This window comes from Zea mays, chromosome 8 (genome assembly GCF_902167145.1).
Source record: "Zea mays cultivar B73 chromosome 8, Zm-B73-REFERENCE-NAM-5.0, whole genome shotgun sequence".
NCBI classification, from domain to species: Eukaryota; Viridiplantae; Streptophyta; class Magnoliopsida; order Poales; family Poaceae; genus Zea; species Zea mays.
Genome location: NC_050103.1, coordinates 176,324,389 through 176,351,023, shown reverse-complemented (window position 1 = coordinate 176,351,023; position 26,635 = coordinate 176,324,389). Strand labels below are relative to the sequence as shown.

The 26,635-nt window shown below is 47.2% G+C and overlaps 5 protein-coding genes across 5 annotated transcripts; 2 read left to right on the top strand and 3 right to left on the bottom strand.

Annotated features, from left to right (window-relative positions):
• Positions 1–632: 632 nt before the first annotated feature.
• Positions 633–1,953, bottom strand: LOC103636537 (protein G1-like7). Its single transcript, XM_008658883.3, has one exon. The coding sequence runs from the start codon at positions 1,589–1,591 to the stop codon at positions 965–967; it is 627 nt and encodes a 208-aa protein (XP_008657105.1). The 5' UTR covers positions 1,592–1,953; the 3' UTR covers positions 633–964.
• An 8,262-nt stretch (positions 1,954–10,215) lies between these two features.
• Positions 10,216–12,641, bottom strand: LOC103636536 (protein VAPYRIN). The gene is made up of 2 exons (XM_008658882.3): positions 11,396–12,641; positions 10,216–10,966 (listed from the first exon to the last, which is right to left on the bottom strand). The coding sequence occupies exons 1-2, from the start codon at positions 12,170–12,172 to the stop codon at positions 10,502–10,504; spliced, it is 1,242 nt and encodes a 413-aa protein (XP_008657104.1). The 5' UTR covers positions 12,173–12,641; the 3' UTR covers positions 10,216–10,501.
• A 4,290-nt stretch (positions 12,642–16,931) lies between these two features.
• LOC100281130 (electron transporter) lies at positions 16,932–17,953 on the top strand. The gene is given in 1 exon segment (NM_001154049.2): positions 16,932–17,953. A coding segment is annotated over 1 exon segment (777 nt). The 5' UTR covers positions 16,932–17,027; the 3' UTR covers positions 17,805–17,953.
• Positions 17,954–21,890: 3,937 nt separating this feature from the next.
• Positions 21,891–22,427, top strand: LOC103636535 (uncharacterized). Its single transcript, NM_001308635.1, has 2 exons — positions 21,891–22,077; positions 22,181–22,427. Exons 1-2 carry the CDS (start codon positions 21,910–21,912, stop codon positions 22,226–22,228), a joined length of 216 nt encoding a protein of 71 aa, NP_001295564.1. The 5' UTR covers positions 21,891–21,909; the 3' UTR covers positions 22,229–22,427.
• Positions 22,428–25,147: 2,720 nt separating this feature from the next.
• On the bottom strand, positions 25,148–25,992 carry LOC103636534 (uncharacterized). The gene is made up of 2 exons (XM_008658880.3): positions 25,823–25,992; positions 25,148–25,729 (listed from the first exon to the last, which is right to left on the bottom strand). Exons 1-2 carry the CDS (start codon positions 25,965–25,967, stop codon positions 25,551–25,553), a joined length of 324 nt encoding a protein of 107 aa, XP_008657102.1. The 5' UTR covers positions 25,968–25,992; the 3' UTR covers positions 25,148–25,550.
• Between the last annotated feature and the right edge of the window lie 643 nt (positions 25,993–26,635).

Sequence of the window (26,635 nt, the reverse complement as noted above, 5' to 3'; positions counted from 1 at the left end):
ATAGCATATAGATCCAGAATGCAAATTCTGCTGAGAAGCAAGTATATATATACGCCATGGGAGGAACCATATAAGCTTGGGACTTTGGGAGATTTTGAGCTGAAATGTTCTTAGGCTATCCACACTCATTGAACTCTAAATCTCTACTCTAAAAGGAATATTCCGTCCTTGTCAGCAAACTTCATTACTCTATACCATAATTCTCCGCAGTCATATTTACTCTATATCTCAACTCTATATCAACTACCATATATAATATTATTTTTCTAATTCTCTTTCATTCTCTACTCAACTGCCACCCAACTACCTCGCCACAGTGCATGCTTCACGGATTGGTGCTCCTGTACCTATTTGTGCTACCTGTATGCACCAGCATGCGAGCTGTACGTGTTGGTGCTACCTGTATGCGCGTGCGGTAGTTTGCGCCGAGGAGAGGAGAGAGAGAGATAGAGTAAAGGCACGGGTACTCTGTAAATGGGGTTTTTGCTGTCCGCCTGTATTTTAGCGTAGGTGAAAGCGTTACCCGCTGCAGCTGATTACACACTCGATCGTGGACTGTAAACGGATAGAGTGACCTCTGAAGTCCGTGACTGCGGGTAGCCTTATTGTAGCAAGCTAGGAAACCATCACCATGGCCTCAAATCGCCCTTGTTTTGCTTATTAGGATATATACGTATACGTATCAGATCATGAACACATAGTTGCACTGATTAATTAAATCAGCCCATTCCACCTCCGATCCTTAGCCTACTACAAATTCTAGCCATATATATACTGACCTATCTAATAAATCGGAAAGAAAAAAAGATCCAAAAACAAGCTACAAAGAGAATGAAACTGCCGAGAGAAGAAAGAAGCAAGAAGCATATGTGGAGCAAAACTAGAATCAAAGCCCAAATTAATCTTACGATACACGCGAACATGGTAATATAATTAAACAAAGATCTGCAGGTCTACTGTACTCTCAAGTGGAGCTCGGTGCAGCGCTACTCCCTCCAGCCTGAGCAGCGGACGCCGCAGCAGCTGCTGCTCTAGCCCTGCCACTCCCGGCGGCAGCATCAGACGAGCTCGTCGAAGGCTCCGTGGCCTGCTGCTGCGCGCGCTTGCGCTTCGTCTTCTTTTCGTAGGGGATACCGCGCGCCTTGGCCTGGGAGTCGCGCACTTCGCGGAGGTAGATCCGCACGGCGCGCGCCGCCAAGGGGTTGGACTCGGGCGTCCTGCCGCTCTCCTCGTACGCCGCGCGCAGGCGGCCGATGAGCGCGTCGAGCGACCCCCACGCCTGGCGCAGCGGGCACGGGCAGGGCCCCGGCGGCGCGCGCTGGCCGTAGTAGGCGCACCCGGCTGCGTGCACCTTGGTCTTGCCGAACTGGTCCAGGTACCTGAGGAACTCGATCACGTGCGCGCCGCTGCACCGCGCCAGCGTCAGCGGCGGCCGGTGGTTCCGCAGGTACTGCAGGAACGTGTTCCAGTCTCTCCGCTTCTGCGACTCGTATCTACTCAGCTGCGCCGGCCGCTGCAGCGCCACGGCCGCTGCCTCATCGCCTCCAGCTGCCCCTATGACTGACGACGGGCCAGGCCCGGAGGGATCCATGCAGGTGGGAAAGAGCTGATGAGCGAACGAGAGACTGAGAGTGAGCAAGAAGGAAGGAAGCAAGAAGCGCAACTGCGAGAGCTAGTCTTCTCTCTCGTGTCTCGTCTCATGTAGCAGGCTAGCAGCTTGAACTATCGATCGAGCAGGCGATCGCGATGAGTGGACGCGCACAGGGGCGCGAGGTGCGCTAAAGCAGAGACAGATCTGGGGCCGCGACGGGGTGGATCGAGATGTGACATTGGAAAGAGAAAGGGGCGAGGGAGCGGAGTCGGAGAGCGACGGCCGACGGGGAGCCGGGAACGGGAAGGAAAAGGGGGATGAATGTTACTGGTGTTGTGAGCGGAGATGGAGGGTGACCTGGTTGAGGCTGATGGAGTGATGGGAGCTACAAGGTCCATTCACTTGGGTGGCCCCAGAGCTGTTCGTTTCAGGTTAAATCTAATTGTTCGGAGTGTTGCATCTGCAATCTATAGAGACAAAATATTATAAAAGTAATAGAAGCCAGTACGGATTATGCAAAGAGGATCCAGAGAGAAAATGGGGCTTAAAAACTAGGTCTATTGTGAAAATATTATAGAAGTAGTAGAAGCCAGTACGGATTAGCGAACGTCATACTATCGGGGTAAAGTCTAACAGTTATGGGACATCAGGCTAGTCCGACGTAGGCGTCTGAGGTACAGGCGTACCTAATGGTCGACAACGACTAGTGCTAATATAGTAGCCGTTGAGAGTCATCGAACCGAGCGTAATTGTCCGACGGTGCACTCATCAAATAGTCTACTGGTGTATAGTGAGGCCAGTTGTTGTTGCAACGTCTAATTCACTCTTTAGGGCTATAAATAGAACCCTAATTGGCCATTTGAGAAGTGTGGAAGATAAGGAAGATACAACGTGAGTTGAGACCTATACATAATACCTCTAGACATCAAAGTGCTCATAGAATTGTTTGATGATTAGCATGGATGTTTTATGAAGTGTTTAGATTAGCTAGAACACTTTATATAACACTTGCTCTAGTTTTTTTCTCTAGTATTAGAAGTGAGAAATAAACACATCTACCCTTTGGTGCTTTTGCACGTCAATATAATAGTTGTATTAGGAGGGGCTTCTAATCTTGAGAGATTGCACTAACTATGTTTTTGGTGCGACCGCCACAGTATACTGGAGGAAATGAGGTCCATGACATTTAGGCTGGAAACTCAATAGTGAAGATGACAGAGCACAACTACAGTATCACTTGCATATGAAGAAGGCCTACAACTATCCACATTGTTACATGGCTAAGAGCTTGGACCTTGAATGGTCTTCCCTTATGTGGGGCTCCAATAAGGATTAGGTGGAAGTTTACATGCTTCTTGATACTTTGGTAAAAATATCGAAGTCATTAATAAAAATTTGTACTTCTACCGTACTTAAAATTTTACATTTATTTTGTGTTACCTTGGTTGTATTTTTTACCTTCCTAGCTTAGTTATAAACTAGTAGATAGATTTAAAACCTTAGTTGCATAGCTCTCTTACATTAGGGATAGCAACAATAAGTCAAAACAATAGTTACACGTACGATACCTTATTTATTGTATAAGTTTAGAGTAGATAAAGGTCTTAGTTTAATGGAAATTAGATTGACTAATTCACTCTCGATTTTAAATGTCATTGTTCCAATCATGAATGTTTGGAGAGCAATGTTAAGGTCCAAAGGAGGACACAATGGTGATGATAGAGGAGGCGTCGTCCACGGACTCCGATCCATGTAGCCCCACCATGTAGGACTAGACATTCAGTCTATATAGATTATTAGGTTTGGTCTATTTGAGTTCGAGATAATATAAACCGATTTTTTTAGAAAAAAATACATGAACCAAACCCTAGTAGAACAAAAAAATCAGTTCAATCTATTCGGTTCTTCAAAAATCCGAACAACGAACATAGTGGGCTGGTCGGTGGTCGTCGTTGACCGGGGCAGGGTGGCGGTGATTGGGCAGGAGAAAGACACTAGGCCCCTGTTTGGTTCAGCTTCTGGGGAGATTCTGGCCGCTAGAAGCCGGAAGCTGAACCAAACGCAAAACTTCTGGGGGGCTTCTCCCGCAAGCGCTTCGCCCCGACGCGGTTGTTCCTACGGCCGGCAAGAAGCGGCAAACAAGTCGATTTTCCTCTTCCCAAACCGCTTCTCCCGCTCGGCAAGTCTCTTCTCCCTTTTCTTCCATGTCGTGCTGCCCTCTCCCTCCCCAAATGTCGTCCATGGCGTGCGCCGCTCTCCACTCCCTTGGTCGACGCGAGCCCCATCGCGCCTAGCTGCTCTCCGGCCAGCCCGTCCTCAGCCCCGGCGAGGCAAGCTGCGACCGAGCCACATTCCGTGCTACCGTGCATGTGCGCGCAGCACAGCCCTGCCGAGCCGCAGCACCGTCGACGAGCCCTGCTCGGCACCACCTGAATTTGCCCCGACGTGCTGTACCCCCACACTCCCGCACGCACCGCAGCAGCTACCGGTTACGACGAGCGTCGCATCGACGAGCTCGACCTCCCACGGCACGAGGTGGTGCGGCGCCTCCGCGTGTTGCGCGAGCCCGTCACGCTGTTCGGGGAGGACGACAACGCCCGCCTCGCGCGCTTCAAGCTCGTGCTCAAGTCCGACGCTTCAAGCTCGTGTTGATGGTGGAGACGGGGGTGTTGCCGGAGGCAGTGCAGATGACGGAGATGCCAAGGGGAGCGGCGATGATGCTGACGCAGACAAGGACTCCAAGAGGATGACGACCAAGTTTGAGGAGCTTTGCAATGAAGACAAGATCTTGGTGTTCTTTAAGAAGCTGCTTAATGAGTGGAACCAGGAATTGGATGAGATGACTGAGCTAGAGAAGCGGACAGTAAAGGAGAAGTCCATGGTTGCAACATTCAAGCAGTGTGCACGATATCTCAGGCGGCTGTTTGAGTTCTGCAGAAAGAAGGTATTGATTCTTATGCAATTTCCATCAGTTGGTTGCTTAAATTGTGCTATTAATATGTTAATGTAACCCTGGTTATGTTGTAATGAACTCTACTAATTAGCATTTGATGACCTTTTGTTGGTTCGGTGTTTATGTGTATCGTTTGTTCAAACAGAATCTGTAATCTGAGAATCTGCGTATCCAAACACCTAGATTCTAACCAACAGCTTTTCTCCACAGCAGGCGAACCAAACACCTAAATTCTAACCACTAGCTTTTCCTCACAGCCAGCTTTTCTCCACAGCCAACTTTTCAGAAAAGCTATTCAGAAAAAAACCGAACCAAACAGGCCCTAGAGTGGGTCGCGGAGTCCTACAGGTTATATGGAGCAGGACGCCGGAGCTAGAGTAGTGGAACGGGTCACAGGAACGAGACACTGGAGCTAGAGCGGGACGCCGGAGCTAGAGTGGGCGACAGTTGAGCGGGAGTCGAGAACATCGGAGTGTCGGTGCGGTGGAAGCGTTTGATAGGCGGTGGCGCGATGCTCGCTGGCTGCAGACAACTAGGGTTATGAGTGGGGGTGCTAGCCTGCTAGGCCTTGGATCGTTGTCGACTTGCCGTCTTAAGCGCTAAGGTAGAGCGAGAGAGGAGGGCGACACCAAGTTATACCATCCTGGTGCACAGGCACCACGGAACATGTAGATTTTATTAGTAAATTTATTAATATTTAACATATATGATATATAATATTTAAATATTATTTTAGTGGTACAACACCATAATTTGGTTGCTAGCTTCGCCCCTACTAGAGAGGGAGGCGTTTTTGGGGGGAGGGTTCGGTTGGTTAGGTACTTAGGTGAGCATAAACCGAAACAAAACCGATACCAAATAAATCCTATCTGTTGACCGAATCCCAAGCTCGAAAATTGAAATCCGACCAATCCGGTCAGGTTCGATTGACGGTTTCAAAATGTCGAGTCCTATCGCCATGGGTCGAGCCTCAAGAGTCTCCATTCACGCTGCTGCTGACTCAACACGGGAGGAGATGACACCAATGAAATCAGTCGTGTTGCATCTCCTAGATGACGTAAATCCTCAAGCACTGCATCTGCAGAGGTCTGCCATAACGTGAGCTACTCAAGAAATCGAGTGTTTGTTTCATCATGGTGTGAAACCCACCGAACTAATTCGCCAATTCGATCGTTGAACTTGGTGGACGACAACTCCATCGGTGCTGCCATCTAAGGCTTTGTTCGTTTATACCAATTCAGCTCTGGATTAGCATGGATTGGAATTAAATCCATGCCTCAATCTATGCCCCAAAATAATCCATGACTACTTAATTTTTTTTATTCGGTTAAACCCATTATGGAATATAATCCAGGGGTTTGGGAATTTTTTAAACTATGAAAGACATGGATTCTATCCATAGCTCATTAGGTATGGAATAAATCCATGAGATATTGCACAAGTTTACATTAGAATCCATGGATCAAAAGAATAACTAGCTTTGAAAGACACATAAATTAGTTGATGGATTTAATCCCACCATGGGATTGGGTGTGAGATATGGATTCACCCAATCCATACCCGGATTAAATCCATGGTGGGATTTTATCCCATGTAACCGAACAAGACCTAATTAAGCTTGCGCCTTAATGAGTTTGCGAGCAGGTAGGCACCACTTCGAGATCGAGCACCGATTCCTCAATATATATGTACATCTGATTACTCGATTAGTTGGCTTTGGTACCAATTGTCACAGTTCCACGAGGAATCAAACGATAGTTTCAGAAATGGAGTTTGGGGAAGGAGAAGAACAACACAAGGTTGGAAAGCAAAGAAGGCGTTCTATATCCAGACGTTCAGAGTTTGTTCATCGATGTCGTTTCAGACAGCCGGTCTCCAACAGCTATCATGTCATATCTCCTATCTCATCATTTATTTCAAACTATACTCTATAAACAATATAATCTACAGTTGCAAATCTTCGATCTATTATGGACAGCCTTAAAGCAGCGTCTAATGATGCACTCGTGACACACGCAAGTACGCAAGCTGTTACAATCATTAGATCATCTCCAGCACGCTTTCTACTCTATCTCACTTTATATCACAATTCATATTTCAAACTGTACTCTATAAAAAAATAGTGTACAATACAAAATAGTGTTTTACACGTCTCCATGCACGCTTCGCTGGAGATGGACTGACAAGTCTGTTCTATTACCAACGACGCCCTTCTACACACGATTAGGCACTATATTATAATGTCTAAGACAATGATTAGTGTTGGGGACTTGTTCTCAAATACTATGAGTTAAGAACAAGACAACACAAGATGTTAAGCATTAATGCCCTTCGTCTTTTAAAGCATTATTTCCCTTAGAATATAATGATCTTTAGACGAAGGTCATGAAGGCCATACCTTCGTGATTGCAGTGAATGTTAAAATAAAAGAAGAAACATATGGCATATGTGAAACAACACAAACAATCATATTATATTATTCATTCTTAATTATATAATCATGAAAAGATAGGAACAATATTGAATTACAAAAGTACCTTCGATTTGATAGAAGGCAAGAGAGTACAAGTGTGACGCAAGGGCAAATACAAGTCAGCGTGAACAGTACGTGGGTACTGTTCATCTATTTATAGGCACAGGACACATCTTATGAGAAATTACAATCATGCCCCTTATATTTACTATTGGCATATAGAAAAATCTATGAGGACTGAATAGCCTTTTCCCTTTTAAGTCGGTTCCCTTTTCTGCGATTTAGTCGAAGCTCCCTCGCGCACAGCTTCGGAGCGACGACAACCTTCATCATGATCATGCTCCTCATCGTATACGCTTTTATCATGAATCCGAAGATACCTGTTCATAAATCATACTTAGAAAATATTGTTAAATTATGTTTTTGAGGATCTTCGGAGGACGAAGGCCCCCAACAATTAGACACTAGTCCTGGTACGACATGATACAAATACTAATAGTGTTATGTCTATAGTCGTGCCTAATAATACTATTGCTAGTGCTATGTCATTCGGTTCGTTTGACTGTCTATAGTCAAGCATCACTTCCTATTCTGATAGGAATCTTCAGGGCCTAAGTGGCGACCAGTAGTACTTATCGTCTTGATTTGAGTAGGAGACTGTTATAGTGTTATGGATGTTCGTGGTCTCGACTATTTATTTATTTAGCTGTAGACACGATATGTCTCTTGATAGCCATACTACCAATCCGAAGATCCATTGGCCAGTCTGATAGAAATTGATATATGTGGGTGTCGACATGGATGTGTAAGACCATAAAAAAGTTAATAGTTTTTTTTTTTTTGGCTTCTTCACTCTACCTTTCATTGTCCTATCTGTTTATTTATCTCTGCAAATATGAACTGTCTTTTCAGAGCTAGTTTAAGAGCCTTAAAACTGGAGATAATTTAAGGGGCTAAAATCTCCCTCTTATTTAGAATTGAATAAGAAGAGGATTTGATGTATATTCATCCAACTTGTCATGCTGTCAGTTGGGTCCCCAAACTTAGAAAACCAGTAAAAAACGAGTTCTCTAACTTTGTCGGGCTGTGTAAAACTATTCAAAATCGGGTTTACTCAAATTAGATATCGACGTGTCGTGCCATGTTGGAGTCACTTGGATCCCCGAACTTGATATATTGTACCATTTGGGTTTCCAAACTGTCAGCAGTATGCTCCAACGTGGCACGACACGTCGATATCCCGCGTTTCAAGTTTTTTTTCAAATTAACACCCTAACCTTGTTGAGTTTGTTGTGCATTGTCATTATTTACTCATCTTGTAAGCCGCCGTCTACGGATGACGTTATGTAAACATTCCACATATAGTGAAGGTTTTGCCTGACTGGTGCCCGTGATTTTTCCTTTCGCATTGAAGGGTTTTCCATGTAAATCTATGTGTCGTACTCTGTGATTTGTTGGTTGATCTACAGACCTAGCCATTGTACTATGTGATTTGTTGGTTGATCTATAGACCTAGCCATCGATTATATTTGTTAATAGTTCGAATCGTCCTTGTGTTAATTATGTAAAATTTTCAAGTCTGAGGATTACCTTTCTTCCTATGGGAAATTAATTGGGAAACAAAATTAGAGAAGTAGAGGTGAGACCTACTTATCGTTGTGACATTTGAGAGGAAGAGAAAAACTCCGGTTAGAATTTTGGAAGGAGAAGGATATCTATGGCTTGATCCTCTCCAGAAGCGAGCAAACGACGCATTTCCAGCCCAATTTGTACGGCCATGTGGCTGTGGCCCATAAGGTTGAGAGCATGGTTCGCGTTGGAGTTCGTCCTCCATTTCCTTCTATCTCCCATACTCTCATCTCCATGCTGAAAGGTCCATCCAGTTCAGTTCCAGCCCCAGCATCACTGCACATCTGCACCAGCGACATCACCCCGCAGACTGCAGTGCCGGTCAGGGGAGCACCTTATTTTTAAAATGGAATAATAGTGGAGGAAATTCCTACTGCTGTAAAAAAAATACATAATAGAGGCAAAAAATTGTTACACATTTGAAGAAAAGAAAAGGAAAGCAGCATAGGGCCGAAACAACTACAACAACCTATTAAAAGAGAGGAAATTCAAGAACAATGGGCAATTCTTCAATCCTGTGTAACTGCACTGAAACTTGAAACCCTGCCTTAAAGGCGAGGAGTTCGCTGAAAAATGGGAGCTCTCCTTTGCTTCCGATCCAAATGATCCGTGCTGGTATGCAAAAGACTTTTTACGAAGAAAGTTGCTTGAAACTCATGCTTGGTTTTCTGCGCCATTTTTTTTTATTGCTTCTGCGCCATGCATGTTAGGGGAGCACATCTCAACATATTCACTCTCTAACAGCACTACTTGCTCCGCTACTAGTAGAGTGTTGTGGACGAATGTTACTAGTGAATTTGATTTGGTTTGCATTGATTCCGATCCAGTTGGCTTGTGGACTGCTTTCTTTGTTGGCGTGACCAGTTCTGATAGCTCTTATCTGACGAAATGTGTGGACCTGGGCAGCACGTGCGTCCTATCTCCTCTCCTGGTCCGTCAACCTTGTCGTATGCCTAGTCACGGATTGTAGGAAATTTGTGTCCTACTCCTATCTCCAGGCTGTTCTGGGCTTCTGGGCCCATCCTGCTGGAGCAAGCACTCCTCTGGATGAAGGTCGCTTGACAGACACCTCCAGATACAGAGAAGAGTTGAGGAACTTGGATGGGGATAGTTTTCTTCTGCGCTTGATCAGGCATGCATGTATGTAGTCCTTGTCTCTCTGACTCCCTCCACGTCATCCTCTGGGTTTTTGTTACAAACTCCATGAAAATGTTTCTTTGGTAGGGTTTTCGTTTCTTGGAAAATCGTCTGACTAACTGGTCCTTGAAGTAATTTATCCTGTACTTGATAAGTAAAAGGAACAAACATTTCAAACGGTTTCTGTCTTCGAACACCAAGGTTTGGGTCCTTTGGCAGGGTTTTTTGTGGTTTCTACCAGCCAAACAGAAACAGTACAGTCGAACGGAACCTAATTTTTAACTGGGAACTGTATTCAGTTCGGATGAATTGGTTAGTCCGTGCACTGCTGTTGTGCTGATTTTTTGCAAGTTTGGGTGTTCAGTTTGCTGTTCCAAGTTACACCAAATACTACTTACTTCCACTTTCTTAGAATAATAATACTTATGATGATTGAGGAACATGTAAAGCACTGCAATTGCATAGCGAATGTTTTTTTTCCACCAGCACGCCGCGTATAGCAATCGACCGTCTCAACAATGAGCTACTCTCCCAACAAAGCAGAACAAACCACTATACAGTACAGTACAATTTCGGACGGGTTCGCTTCTTCTTACTTTAAAGCCAGCCACGGCGGCTGTAGGCATCTCTCGGCTCACGCACAGCAGGAGCAGCAGCGGAAACAAACAAGCCTTCGTGTCCGTCCAACAGTCTCTCCCAACCGATAACCGGCAGCAAATCAGGCGCACGATATGGACGATGAAGACGACGACGCGGCGCACAACGCCGACGCGGCGGCCACCTCCGCACCTCTCGCGCACAGGAGCTGAGCGATGGCCTCGTACCCCATGGCCTCCGCCATCTGGAGCGGCGTGGCGCCGCGCCTGGTCCGGGCGTTGGCGTCGGCGCCCATGTCGAGCAGCAGCTCCACGGCCTCCGCGTGGCCTCCCTCGACGGCGAGGTGGAGCGGCCTGTGCCCTTCCACGTCCTCGCACTCGACGTCCATGCATCCCGGCCCGGCGAGCAGCGCGATCGCGTCGCCGTGTCCCTTGATCGCGGCCAGGTGCAGCGCCGTGAGGCCGTACTGGTCGCGCCCGCGGACGCCGGCGCGCTTGCTGAGCAGGGACTCGAGGCTCCCGAGGTCGCCTCGCCTCGCCGCCGTCATCACCAGCTCCCACCGTTCCAGGACGTCCACCACTTCTTGCTGCACTGGGCAAAAATTGACAACACCTCCGCCGTTACACTGATTACATTATTGGTCTTTGGTCAAGACAAGAATAATGGCCTGGCCATGCATGCGTTAGCTAATACTATCGTACGTCGTCGCTCGTCCTACTCGACCGGGCCGTTCCTATCATGGTTCACGAGCACAGCTACGCGGCTCGCATAAGCCAAGTTGCGTGCGGCCTGAGGCTGGTCCATGGCGTGATTCCGGCCTGTGTCTCTTCTCGTGTTGCGTTCGTTAGTGACAGGCGCGGGTTTACCGCAAGGGCTGTTTGTATATGGCGGCGGATCTATGTCCAGCCAGTTAAAGAAGAGGCATCCGAATTCGATGCGCGAGTGTTGGTAGTTGGTACAGGACTGTAAGAAGGACAAGCAGCAGGTAGATTGGGAGTGGATCGAGAGCGCTTACGTATCCCTTGTCGCGCGCGACGTCCAGCGGAGTCCTCCCGCGCGCGTCGACCGCCGACGTGTCGGCGCCCATGTCCACCAGCACCGCCACCGCCTCGGCCTCGCCGGCCGCGGCGACCGCGTGCAGGACCGTCCTCCCCTCGCGGTCACGCGCGGCCAGCGCCTCGGGCCCCAGCCGCCTCAGCTCCCCGCAGTCCCCCCTGGCGGCCGCCGCGTGCAGCGGCGCCCACTGCTGCTCGCCGGCGTCGGGCGCCGCGGCGGCCTGCTGGTGCTCCAGGAACGGCAGCAGGTGCGGCTGCCGGCGCAGGATGAGGCGCACGGCCGCGGCGTCTCCGGCGTCCGCGGCGAGGCGGAGAAGGTACGGCCCGCCGAAGAACACGCGGAGGCGGACGGCCCTGACTCCGCCCCCGCCGCCGCCGCCGTCGTTGCTGCTTCCCACGGAGTCGAGGCGCGCCGCGGAGAGCGAGGACAGGACGAGGAAGCGGTCGGCGCGGGAGCGCGGGAAGGACGGCGGCGCGTGCGGCTGCGGGCGGAGCACGACGCGCAGGGACGCCGAGGAGAGCGGCGGCACGGCGCCGCGCGGCGGGCTGACGAGGAACTTGAGCGGGGAGGAGGTCTGGACCTTGAAGGCGACGGGGAGGGACGGGTGCAGGGAGCGGAGGCGGAGGTCGGCGCGGCACTTGGCGTTGGGCTTGAAGTCGATCATCACCTCGTCGTCCTCCACCTCCAGGAGATGCTCGGGCGCCGGCGCGGAGGAGGCTGCTTCCGCCGCGGCCATTTTCTAGCTAGCTTGGAACGGGGAGCGAGCTCGAGGAGCTCGCCGCGCGAGAGTATAGTATGGAAGGAGAGGAGTGCCCGGGGGCCGGGGCAATGGAATGGTGTGGCTATCTACCTAGGACGACGCTTTTCACGTCACGCTGCTGGATGGATGGGCGAGAAAGGAATGTTGATCTTCTGTGCCACTGCGATATATGGCGTGAGGCGTGAGCACTCGGCAGTCGGCAGGACACATCATGCAGCGGCGTCCCCCGGTACCGGTACCTTGATGACCACAGCTCTGCACATAGTCCGTGCGGATTCCCTGGACGGGGAGATGGCTGGATCCCTTGTGGCCCTCGAGTGCATGATAAACAAAGGGACCATTGGGGAATGATGGAGCAGGGCTACGTCTACGGGCGAGCAGGCGGCAGGCCCGCACGCGTCCCATTCGGAAGAACAAGCAGCCACCGGGCACACTACTGTGCCCTCGTGAAAGGACCCCATGCCAACAGGCCACTTCCTCGCGCGACGTCGCCGCCGCGGCTGTGCAGCCATGTGCCGACGCCCTCCCCTCAAATTGCTGTTTGTCGCGGACGAATCGGCACGAAACCCGGGCTTGGCGCCTTGGCCCCGTCCGCGTGCTCCAGCGTCACGCACGCATTATGGGCCTGTTTGGTTTGTGGCTAAATGTGCCACACTTTGTCTAAGGTTAGTCGTTCGAATTGAATAACTAACCTTAGGCAGAAAAGTTAGGCAAAGTGTGGCAACTGAGGTAGTGAACCAAACAGGCCCTATATACGCGCGGCTTGGCTCTACGCGCCTGCCCGCAGGCCCCGGTCAGAAGTAGAAAAAATATATATATACGTACCCCTCCTGCGTCCCCTGCCTGTCGCCGCTACGAAACAACTCTTTACCCTTCTCGTTTTTATGCGTCGTGCATCATGTGCAAGCGGTAGAACTCGCGCGCCGTGCATGAAATGCTTGCAGCATATATATATATGTGACAGAGAGTTTCAGGATAGAAATTCGAGCGTGTCAATGAGTCATCATCATATCTGTATACTCGGAGTTTAGACAGCTAGGCCTTGTTTTTTTAATCCAAGGAGATATTTCCTCCGGTCTAAATTATATAGTACTTTGATTTTTATAGATATATTTATTTTACTATATACGGTACGGAGTTTTCAGTTTGATGCGTTCGATGATGTTGTACATAAAAAGTAGTCAAATCCCAACCGGTTCGAAGATAAACCCAAGTTTTACCGGTTTTCTTGACTCCAGACTTCAGACTGCTTTTTTAGGCCCAATCCCGTGGCGCATGTGATTTTTAGGCCTAATTTAGATTGGGCCGATCCATCTATGTCGCGCAGATGGGCCTATGACCTTTAGTCCGAACCCAAATTTCTGCAAACTGAACGGACATGTCTGCCCCGAGCTGTCCCATTCTTCCTAAAAAAACAGGAATGTTACTTTAACATAGGAATTGAAAGTCATATGAATACTGAATCAAAAAGGGTATGTAGTTCTGCGAGGACAGAGAGGCTCGGGCCTACTAGCAATGGCACCAGTCTGTATTCTTTTTAATCAAAAGCAGTGCTGACCAGCATGCTGCATGTATGGTTTTGGTACTTTGGAAGTTTTTGGATCTGACAACTGACTGAGACGCGAACTTATGGCGTCAGGATTCAGCGTCCTCCCTTTTTCCGTATAATTCATCTTTTCTTATTTAATGTTAATGTTAACATTTAGCTGTCAAAATTAGTTCTCGTCGATCAAAACAGTCTTATTTATAATTAAATCAAAACAGTCTTATTTATAAACTAACTACCCCTTCGATTTTTTAGTTTATGTTTGTTAGTATAAAGTTGAACGTCAAATAAAAAAAATGGAGGTAGTACTTAGCTAGAGCTCTGCTGGAATACATATCTCCTGCTATTCATGTGCGGATGTGCCAGGTTGAGCCACTTCTTCCTCTCCAAGGACGTCTCCAGATCAGAACAGTCGCCCAGAAGACGTTCCAGCTGGAAGACTGGAACACATATCTGCTGCCATTCATGTGCGTTCTTGTAGAGGCACCTCTCCCATAATCCCCATTCGTCCTCCACTTGGCTCAGCTGGAATATAATTTCGGTTTCCACAGATGCTAATATGTACGTACCTACCAACGCAGTGGATTCAAACCGGTCCTAAATTAAACATGTCACGCACAGCAAAACTCGTGTAAAAAAGAGGAGTGCCAAGACACGAGCACGGCTCGTGATGTCAACTGATGCTAACCCCCGTGAAATTAGGTCATCCGAGTCGGTGGTGGCGGCGGCAGTACAGGACGTCAGCACATGCACATGGTCGCGGCAGGTTTTGGTTGTACTGAGGGAGTCGCCACCAAATAATTTCGGGGCAATTCCCCGCATAACATCGAAAAATATACATATTTCTTATGTGTCACTGCCTTCACATATTATACACATAAAAAATTTACATATATATCACTGGGTGATACATAATAAATGAGCATAAAATCTGATAGTATACAAAAAAAATTTTCCAATAATTTCACGGTGAAAGTGACACTCACGTTTTGAAAACAGCACAGAAAGAATTTGTTTTCCTCATAAATTCTTTTTATTTTTATAATTTTTTACCATTTCTCTTTTTATCAGTACTAGTGTTAACATATTTAAGCCCTCATGACGAAATCTTTTATTGAGATTATCCGAAGCAGTAGCGAGGCGCGTGAGGTCCAGGCAGGCAGGCTTTGCAGCGTGCAGGCTTTCCACTTTCGGGGCACCCACCGTCACGTGGGGGGAGCATGCGGCATATTCTCATTTGATTGACATGTTGGCCGACGCTCATGGCGGAGCAGCAGGACACACACCAGCCGGCAGCCGACCCAGCAATTGCCTGCGCTGCTATTGCTGAGCAGTCGGTGGTCACTAGTCAAAATACACACCTTCTAGTACGGAGTACTTAGCTCAGGCGCCTTTCCAACCTCTTAATTAAACCACATGTCTGATCCGGACGTTAATAAACAGTAGGCAAAATTGTCCCTTTTCTTTTTGCGCGCGTCAAAAATGGATTGTTGCGCCTCTTGGAACTCGGAACCAGGCCAACCCTCCTTTGCTGTTGGTTTGCCATCCAATCCACCCTCCCTAGCTCCTCTCCGTTCGTCACCGGGTTGCTTGGAAGCAAGCAATTGCCCTCCAACAGTGGCAGCTGACAGCCGTTGCAGAGGCGCGGCTCAGGGGAGCAGTACAAAAATCCAGGCAGAATGGGCAACGAAATTCGATCTGGAAATCAACCAACCAGTATTGAGTTTGTGATCTAAATTTTGAAAAAGACGGCCAAGTTGAGGGAGACCCATCGTCGGAAGGCTTGGATCGGAGATCGTTCACTACTCACGTTAGGGTTACGCCTCTATAAATACACTTGTAATCCGCAAAAGATCGTTACCTCATTATAAATCTCCTGCGATCTGTAACCACCTGAAAAATAGTGATATTGTTGTTAGTTAACGCCCGTACTTTTTTCTCTTTCACTTTTGGAAAGGTTTTCATAACAACCAGCACGCCATATGCCCCTGTTGCTTCGTTCATTCTCCTCTTTGCACGTACGTACGTACGTACTGTACGCGGTGGCGGAGACACGCAATAATAATTTCACCGCAGCGCCAACCAGACTCGTATGCTTACTGCGAAAGCCAACATGTCATAAGTCGTTACTGTCCACTGTCCAGCCCTAGTGTTGTGACTGTGAGTACCCTCTACCACTCTACTACGTACCTTTGGGGTTGCTGGTAGAAAGCTACTGCAGCTAGTACAATGCAACCCTAAAAAGGAGAGGCTACAGGGGGCAGCTAGCGTACAATTTCTGGAGCCCTTTTTCGTCGCTGCGTTCAAGAACTGATGATATTCGTGCTATCATGAGTTCAAGACATGTCTTTCAGAATTAATGGAGCCGGCAAGGCTTAAAACGCTCATCACCGACGATGACAACCCTAGTTTTGTGATTAGGGTTTGATATGATCGTCCACACACACTTCCAGGCTTTAGTTAATGCCAATCACACAGATACGGTGATGACCCGGGACAGTGTGGTGGGGTTTGGACACTGAAATGTTGAATGATGGAGGGACGGAGGTCACATGTTTGCCATTAAGAAACAACAGGGGTACGTACACTATCCGTATAGACCAGATCGAGAGAGAGAAGGCACGCACACGCTGGGGTGCTGGGCCATGCTTTCTCTTTCTGCGAATCGGCACTGGCCACCGCGTCCTCGGCGGCCCTTCTGTCTGTTCCAACGGCTGACTTGAGGCAGGGCCGGCGGACGCGGACCCTACGCCGCATCTCCCGCTCTCCCGTGTCAACCATGCCAGCACACTATATTAATAGATCGCGGTCATGTTTGGCTGTTCACTGTTTAGTTTATACATCATCGATCAACTCTTTTTCGTGTACACTCTCTCCTCTAGCTTCTGCAAATTGCGGCCGATATGTACGAAGCAAAAATCAACTCGAAGAGAGGGTACCCAATGCATGCGTCATGTGTACAGTGTACTTCGACGAAGAAGTATCCTTAACGGCTTTAACATGCTGGGACGTGTACGTACTACGGAAAAACCTTCAAGTTCCTTTACAGTTGAATGGTTTTTTTAAAAAAGAAAAGGCTACCAAACCTGATACGATAATATCAGAGGCTCCAAGAGCAAAACAGAGCATGAGAACAAAACACTCGAGGGTCACACCCACAAAACAGCAACCCGGCCGCCGCGCCCGCGTGCCTCCCGTGAGCCCCCAATCCAAAAAACGAACAAATCCCCGCCTCCTCCCTCGTCCCCATCTCCGGCCTCCGCTCGCCCACGCCCACCTCCCCTCATGTGGCTGCCCTGGGTGAAGACGCGCCCTTCGTCCGCCACCTCCACCTCTCCCACATCCACCGCGCTCGTAGCCGCCGCCGCCGCCGCCTCCCCGCGCCTGTCCTTCTCCTCGCCCTCCCTCAAGGACCTCCAGGCGCTGCTGCTGTCTGACGCAGCCACGCCCTCCCCGCCGCCCGCCGCGCCCTGCTCCCCCTCCTCCCGCGTCCGCGTCTTCCACCGGGTCCGCGTCGCCGCCTCGGCCCTCCGCGCGCTCCGCACCCTCCAGGCGCCGCCGCCCGCCGGCGCCACCTCCTCCGAGGCCGCCGAACGCCGCGTCGTGCTCTACTTCACCTCGCTCCACGTGGTTCGCGGCACGTACGAGGACTGCCGGGCCGTGCGCGCCATCCTGCGCGGGCTCCGCGTCGCCGTCGACGAGCGGGACCTCGCCATGGACCCGCGCTACCTCCCCGAGCTCGCGGCGCTCCTCCCGCGCCTCGCGTCCCCGCGGCGCGCCACGCTGCCCCAGGTATTCGTCGGGGGCCGCCACCTCGGCGGCGCCGACGAGGTCCGGCGCCTCCACGAGGCCGGCGAGCTCCGCCGCGTCGTGGCCGGCGCCGGCGCCGCCTCCCTCGCCGCCTGCGGCCGGTGCGGCGGCGAGCAGTACGTGCTCTGCGGCAGCTGCGACGGCAGCCACAAGCGGTACAGCGCCAAGGGCGGCGGCGGCTTCCGCGCCTGCGCCGGCTGCAACGAGAATGGCCTCGTCCGATGCCCCGTCTGCTCGCCGCCGGACGTCTGACGCTCCAGATCCGAGAGGCCACGACCTGATAACTGTTAGATGTTTTCCTTCACCTTTTAGTTCCAAACTTGAGATGATAAGAAATGAGCCGTGTGTGTAATTGTTAATCTTTAATTGGCACCTACTAGCTAGTTTTAATTTGTTGCTAATTTGAAAGTGGCCATTTGCAGTTTTTCTAGCATTTGCTAATCAACGCCTCTAATTGTGACCGTTGCAGTAGGATTTAGAACAGCTGTTTGTTGCTTACATCTTTGCCTTTTTTTTTCATAAGCTACGTACTCCGTATGCTGGAGGCAGATCTGAGGCGTGATTGATAAATAGCTTTGGGTAGAAGGATGCAGACTAGTATAGACTGAGATTTAGTTGAAGTGTATCTGTTACCTAGGCCGTAGTACCATGAAATTTCAAACAAGTTAGTTGTATTTTATGTCTGTGTTGATTCGTGATAACTGTGTCACACTTTATCTAAGTAGATAAAGTTAGATTTTTAGATTGAAGAACTATTATTAGACAGAAAAATTATATAAAATATGGTAAGTATAGATGACAATTTAACTCGAAAACCGATGGATACCTAATCCGACGAGTGTGGGCATGGGTAAAGATATTTACCCGCGGCCGCGGGTACAACTCGGCTAATTTGGTTCAGTCTTTATTTTGTCCAATAATGATTAGCAACTTGGCTAATGATCTATTAAACGTTTTGTTGCGTGCATTTGTGTGAAATTGAATGGTTGGTTAAAGGTTTCTGCCAAAGTTTTAAGGAAGCTGCTCTTGCTTCTTTAAAACGGCGAATAGGAAGCTCCTCTCGCTTCTTGCGTTCGTGCGGGGCCTTTGAATGCGATACGGAACACGGGTGGGCGAAGTTGCCGTTGAAGGTTTGAAGCTCAGCAACGTGGATAGTAATAGTATACTACTCGCAGAAGAAAAATGAATTCCAGCTTTTGCACAATAATGGCATTTGCGCCTCTCTTTTTTTTTCTTCTTCTTCCGAGCGGCAGCTTTCATGTTCGTTCGTCGGAGCTCGAAACCGGAGAGTGGACCTATGCTCTGGACTGTAGTAGCAGCATGATTCCTCTGTTACCCCCGCTCTACGCTTCCATGCTCCGAGCCTCTCTGACTGACTACTCAAAACGACAGCGGCTGCTTTCTTTGCCGGTCCTTGTTGGACTGTAGACTGTTGGTAGCAAAATGTAATCTGACTGACGGTCCGAAATGGCAGTTTGGTGTCACATAAATTTAGTCCTTAATTAAACCTAAACTTTAGTTGGAGTGTTGAACTAATGAGTAGTAATGACCAGATCTAAACCTGCGAGTGCGAGCTATGTCACGACGATAAGGAGACGGCAGAGCAGAATGGCTGGTCATGTAGCAGCCCTCAGTCACGGGGCTTTGCTTGCCACTTGGTGTCGGAGGGAGGCCAAGCGGGAGAGCACCAACGCGCGGCGACAACCGGTCGCGGTCGCCACTCGGCAGTCCCACTGGCCAGCGGCGCTAGCACGTTGCGGTTGCGGATGGAGCCTTGCGTTGGCTTCAGAGTTCAGACGCGAGCTTGCGCCCTTGCACAAGAACACGTGGTGGGACTCGGCGATCTCTCGCGACGAGGGATCCACGAGAGCTATTCCGCTGCCCTCCAACTCCAATCCGATGATCAACAGGTTGTAAAGGTTTAACATGACCATTTCAAAAAAAAATATCACCGTACCAAAATATACCCTGCAAATAACCTTATTTCTGCAGCTTGCTCGTTTTTTTTTGCTCCACGAACTTCTTCCTACTATAAAAGTATGAAATTGATCGTTCAAGAAATAGGATGGAAGCGTAACAAAGAGAAGGAATCCTAAGTTGTCATCATATGAAATCTATTTGTTGCCTGCTGAAGGATTTGACCTCGGGCAAAACAAACGGAGGAAAAATGAAATAAGCAAGGATTGAGTTGAACATACTAACTCTGGAACCAATTTTACAAAAACTACATGATCTGAATGCACAACACAGTGTATCCTTTCCTTATAGGATTTCATTAACATGTGAATTCAGTAGGATTGTGTTATTGAGTAAAAACTTGAATGACATGAGTACAACAATGGAATGCATCATGCAAGATTTCATTTTTGACATAACTCTATGATTAGGATGAAACAAATGAATCTAAGAACCAAAACACAACTTACATCTAGCATAACCAAAAAAATCGAGACGAGCGCCAGACGAGACTGTCAGACTGGTGCTTTGGAGAGTGCTTCCGACCGACCACCGCCAGCAGTCCAGTTCGTCGTATCCGTCCAAGACCTCTTTCGGGCTATGACGTTTCCTTCCATGGATATCCTAGCCCTCACATCTGGTTGGAGATGCATTCTCTGTTCTTAAGGCGTCACCTAGGCGTCCAGGCGGTGGTCCAACGCCTTGGCTCGCCTTACCGCTTTAAAAATCCACTACTGCTGGACCCTCCGAGACTTTCCTTAGTCACCATGCTAATAGTGGTCCGTCTTAGCTCAGTGGCTAGGTCTGCCCAGTAAGGCCACTGGCCTTGGATGAAAGCCAGCACCTATAGTCAACGCTCTAGAACCCAAGTGGAGGGGGGCCGGGTTTGCCACGTGTTTTGGAAACAAGGGCAATCGACACCTACGCCCGGGGGCCGAACCCCGGGAATAGCCCGTCCCTCATGACGCATCCACCCGGATCTCTAACCTAAGGGGGTCCGGTGCTGCCGCATGGTGGACAACACCGGGGAAGACAAGACCTCCCCGAACAACATCCAGACACCATCCAAAGGATGTCCGGAGCTATCACAGGGAGGTGTGATCCCAGTCACAACTCCCCATGCAAGGCAAGGTTCAGTGGTGCCACATGTTCTACGACATATGATATTTTTTTCCTAGGCCCCCTCCTCATCTTAGGATCGGGACGGGTGTACTCCGCCACTCAGTCAGAAGATCTTCCCTCAACTAGTAAATATATAAAAGAGTTATTGGAGATGCTCTGATAAATCATTCTATAACTATCTATTTTATTTGAAATAAGTTAAAAATAGAAAATAGAAAACAATCTATGATTAAAGAAACCGAAATATAAAACACACGTCTCATATAACCATAATTTAATAGCAAAACACGTTTATTCATATAACGAAATAAACTTGTTCACTGTCGAGAGTGAGAAAAATATAGAAATGTTTAGAAATATGAAAAAGAAAATAAAAAATAAAACAAGGTCAGAATAAAATATGTATACTTTTCAGTATTATTTTAGAAAGACCAAATTATAAATAGTGTTATAGCCAGTTAGCCACGTTACATGAGGTTAGAAAACTCATGGGCGCTGCCAACCCAATCCACGATTTCCTGTGGAGGCTAGGTTGGAAACCACATTTTTATAAATGATTTATATTTTTCTAAAAAGATAGTATATTTTTGTCTTGAGAAAATAGAAATTTTTGGAAAATAGAGTTTCTAAATTAATCTTTAGAGAATGATTCGTCCTCACATATTGAAACGCAACAAAAATAATTAGGTCGGGTTTCGTGGGACGAGAATGAGAAATCATCTCCGTTTCCCGCGTACTCACCCCCACAAACTTATTGTAATATAGATTTATCTATTACTAAAAATAGCACTATGAAGTTGATGTCTCTTAAAATTTTAAATCTAGTTTATTTAGTTTATATTGTTTTAATATAATTAATTTAAATTTATATTAATAAAATTTAAGATTATCTATAACAACTTGCTTATCTGTATCTTTATATTAAAACTTACCTTACGAATAGTGCAGTATATAATACAAAATAGTGTGTTGTGTGATAATGTAGGTGAACTGCTAGAGATGGTATAACGAAGACGGGTTCTTTGTGGGATGAGGAATTTTTCTATCTAAGATTTTTTTTTATTGTCATCCTAAAATTGTACTAGTATTATCGTATATACCGTGCAAAATACTAGTTGTGCCATAGACAACATTACTTTAGTTATTATCGTATATACTGCTACCCGAGATAGGATAACCTGCAGTCGCCCCCAAATTTCCCCGAACCAAATCACTCCCACCGTGTCCACAGCAACCAGCACACATTTCCCTTTGGCGGATCGAAGGAAGGAAGGAGGAGATGGGTGGCGGCATGGAGGTGCACAAAAACCGGTGGATCGAAGAGTGGAACGCCGGCCGCGAGAACCTCGAGTTCAATTTCCGCTGGACCCGCCGCAGCCTCGCCGTCGTCGGCCTCTTCGGCCTCGCTGTCCCCATCCTCGTCTACAAGGGCATCGTCCGCGAATTCGTAATCCACTATAGCGAGCCCCTCTTGTCGTTCCACTGTCCCTTTCCCCTTTCTCCAAACCCTAAGATAAATTTTCTGTTTGTTCCTGCTGGGTTGGATCCAGCATATGCAGGACGAGGATGCAGGCCGGCCATACAGGAAGTTCCTGTAAGCGGCGTCCAGGGCTGCAGGAGACGTCGATCCCTCGACCGGGGCTGCGAGGAGGGGAGTTTCCATTCAGTTTGTGTCGGTATTGTTTTAGTCTGAATCTGATGGAGCAGTTTGGAATGCTGAACTATTGTGCCTGATCCAAATGAATAAGGTGTAATGACTCGTCTTTTCAATTACTGAAACTGAACATGTTTGAATTTATCTGGTCACTTGTATGGTAAAATAGCAGCGTTGTCAATTGTCATATACTGTTTATGACTTCATTCGAGCGCCGTGGAGGAATATTGGATATTCATGGAGGATTGGAGTTTGCAGTTTGCTTTGTTTTTCCTTCCTTAGATGTTATATTGCAAACATAGCGGCAGGCTAACCTTATATTCAAACTAAATATGTTGTACATGTTCGGTAGCAGAGTTCAAGTTAGATCATGATAGTGCAGTGGCGGTTTTTTGCTGATGCTTAAGTTCAGTATTACCTAGATGAAGATCTATCTTTGTTTGCCAAAATGGGTTAGCAGCTTCACAGTGTCTTTGACTTGTCTCTCAAGGGGCAGCAGTTTCATCCATTAATTGAGATTAGTTAGATGGCAGGAGATGTGTTGAAAAGGATAGTTCTTTGAAGTCAATAAAACGTAAGATTTATAGTTTTTAACAGATTGGTGCTGTGCATGTCATGTCTGCAATTGCGCTTTGCCACTCCAAGCCGTTGTAGTTTGGTACTTAGGTCCTGAACAGCCTTACCTAAACTGATAAAACTTGAGTACAGTATAACTGTTAGGCAGTGTACCTGAAATCTGATCTTTTTAACCTCTTTTTTGCTCATTAGTTACAATGCTTGGCTCCAAACCCATTGCTTTGCACTCTTTGACATGTCATGTACTTGTGTGTGATTAAATACGTTCAGACTTGTTCAAGCAAGCAGGGGGGTATGATAGCTAGTTGGATCTGCCATCTTTGCCATCTTATTTGCAGCATATCGCTTGTTTCTCAACTGTTAAAATATTACTCTGGCCACCGCAACGATGCTGCATGTCATTTGTTGGGTATTTTCGTCTGTTATTTACGGATGAGGTTTTCCCTTTGCACCTATCTGGAATTAGTAGTGTAGAAGTGTTGTTTAGGCCCTGTTTGGTGGAGCTCTGGCTAGCTCCTCCCTGCACTATAGGAGGAAGCTATTTTTACCTCTTTTATCAAAATAAACTAGGAGCCGGTGAAGTCACTATTTTTTGCTTCGTTGGCTCCGGCTCGATGCACTGTGGCAAATAGTCAGGGGTCATGCCAAGCGGATCCTAAAAGGTGTGTTTATGATTGATAAGTTGTTTAAGCTCATTCACTAATTGAAACTGGTATATGCAAATATGTAACATAGATGACTTTTGGTATCCTATCAGCTCGCCTTTGTTTAACCGAGGTTTGCTAGGATACTGTAATTATTTTGATCCTTAGTATATATCATCTGAACTTATTCACTTCCAGCAAGAACTGAGAGGTCGTAAACTCCCTGTAACTAGATTTGTGCCGCCCCCCAATTCATTTATACTGGTAGGGCCATGAACAATAACTTTTTTGTTTTGTAGTTTTAAAGCACATTCTGACCATTATTCTCAACTAGCATGGAATTGTTCATCAATATATAGGTACACCCGTTGCAGGTATTAGCGGCTGCAAAAGGCAAACCGAGATGTACTTAGTTATGGAAGCAGCTACAGCCACAACAAAAAATTACATGGGTTTTTCCTTACATTTACAGTGCAGTCTAAACAGTTGGCTTTAATATGAAGCTGACTTTAATATGAAGCGAATAGCCCCGCAACCTATATATCTGATCATTTTCTGTTACTTAATTACATGGGTTTTTCTTTACGTTTGTTTTGGATTTGCTGAAACTGGGTTTAACCTTGCTCCATTTCTTGCCTCCAAAGTATGGATTACCTTTTGGCCTTTTTCATCAAGCTTGAACTTGGTGAAGCCTGTGCCAAAGCATATCCAGTGCTACTAGCCTGCTAGTAACCTGTAGCATCTACTAGACTTGCTTTCCAGTTAAATGATGACTATTTTGGATCATAACATGTTATTCCATTTTTTTTTTCAAATTTCGAGCTGGAAGTATTTTTCTTAACTTATAAGTAGCTGTCATTTAACTACTCTTGCTTAAGGTAGCTTCTTATATGACATGCTATTTTGTTATTTGTCACACCCGGATTTAAGGGATAAAGCCGGTTACATCTCATATATGCGCTAAAGAAAACAACACATATAATAACAGAGTGTATAGAGATAAATGTCACAATATAATATGTGTGCCATTGCATTCTTCTGATTTGACGTATTGTTTCTGAAAACGAACCGTTGCTTGAGCATAGAGAACGCCGAGTTGCTTGAGCATAGAGAATGCCGAGTTGGCATCGTCTGCTTATCTTATCTTATCGTACTAAATTTAGGCTCTGTTTACAACCTTAAAGCTAATATTTAGTTAGCTAATAAATTATTAGCTAGATTGAGTCAACTAATAAACTAATTGTTAGTTGTAAAGTAGCTAACAATTAGCTGTGATATTAGTTGATGGTGTTTAGAATCCAACAACTAATTTTTAGTACCTAACTATTAGTTTGAGGTTCCAAACAAGATCGACCTTAGTTCTTTGCTTCTATTTGGCTGCCCGTTCCTTAAGCACGCGCGCAAATCCATCTTGAAGCCAAGAATTTTTATATGTGGATATTCTTGAGGTGGGCATGGAAGTTGACATTGAGAGCAAGATGAGTGTATATATGATCAGAAGCGGATTTAGGTTGAGGTGTTAAAGAAGTGTTAAGGAAAATCAAACTGTCCAAGGAATCTAACAAACATATTTTCAACTTATTTAGCCAGTTAAAAATTTAATTAAGAACCGCCAGCAAACTTATAGTAGCACACATGTTGACTTGATCGGAACAAATCCATGGATACTAATTAATTAACTAGCATCAGTAGCTGAAAACTTATTACAAGCAAGAGCGGCCGCCTGTGAATCCATGAAAACTTACAGTAGCTGAAAATCCATGAACACTAGCGTCGACACCTGAACTGAACAGGGAAGAGAAGCATCTATTGGTACTGTACGTACGTGCCTGTGAATTCTCTGATGGATGCCCACAGGTGGCATGACAATGATACCGCACAGGGCCAAAAGGGGGCAAAACAAAGAGTGGTCGACACCGCCAACGCACAGATCGATGGGTTCAGGCGGCTCGTCGCGACGTCGTGAGGCCGCAAACCGTACGTTTATCCTTCGTCTGCCGGCGACGGCGAGGCAGCCAGAACGCCATGCAACGCAGCCTTTCGCGTCTATTGGCAGTCCGCCAGCAAGCACTGGCAATACGGCCTCCACGACCATGCCCAGCTGCAGCGGCCGTCCGCGTGGCCGTGATCCCGGCAGGTCGCCACGCAGTCCTCGGGCAAGCAGATAGGGTGGTGGTCGTCGTCCTTCCAGCAGCTCTCGTCCTGGGCAGTCGACACCGCCGCGCCTGCGATAGAAACGAACGACGGCACGAAAATCACATGAAAACCGACCTAGCTCTCGCCACCTGCAGGGAGCCAGGGATGACAGCGACGCTCACTGGAGACGACGATGAGCAGCACAAGAAGGGCACGGCACACCGCGGGCTTCCTCGTGGCCTCCATGGCGCAAAGAAACAAGGTAGCGTGGACGAATCGATCGAACTGGACGGGTCCAATAAGGAACGCAGCGGCTTTGTAAATCATTCACTGTTCCATCTATTTTTAAGCGTGGACTTGTATGGTAGTAGTGTTCCATAAATGCAGAGGTCGTGAGGCCCAGAGAGAATGTAGGCGCTGAAAGAAAAAACGAAGGTCAAGCGGGCAAACCGCGGTTGACGTGTAATGAGGCACTATGAATGTTCACGTACGGTAGCCATTTTCTAGATCAAGCACAGAATCGATTCTCAGGTCATCAGGCACAAGTACGCACAATGGCACAAGCCCGACTCAGATAATTCCCTCTTCAATCAAGAAACAAAAAAAAAAATGTGATCAGAGTTAATGAAGACGATAGCAGATTAACAGTGATCATGCTATAATTATAGCCACTAAAAAAAACCTAGAACATAGGAGTATATCTTTGAAATTGGGAGGAGACGTCGGACGGGTAGCAAATAGCAATCCGGTGATCGGAGTTAATGAAGACGATAGCAGATTAGCAGTGATCTTTTCACCAGCTGCGCAGAGACATGGCCGGCTCTGAGTTTTAGAGGACACTAGACCAATCTCAATGCTCAATGTTTGGACCTTTAATTTTTTTGTACAGTTAGTAATATAGTAAATAGAAGAAAATAAGAATACTAAAACAATGTTAAATCTATATGATTACCTCAAGTGAGAATAAAATTTAGAATATTAAACAATTTCAGATT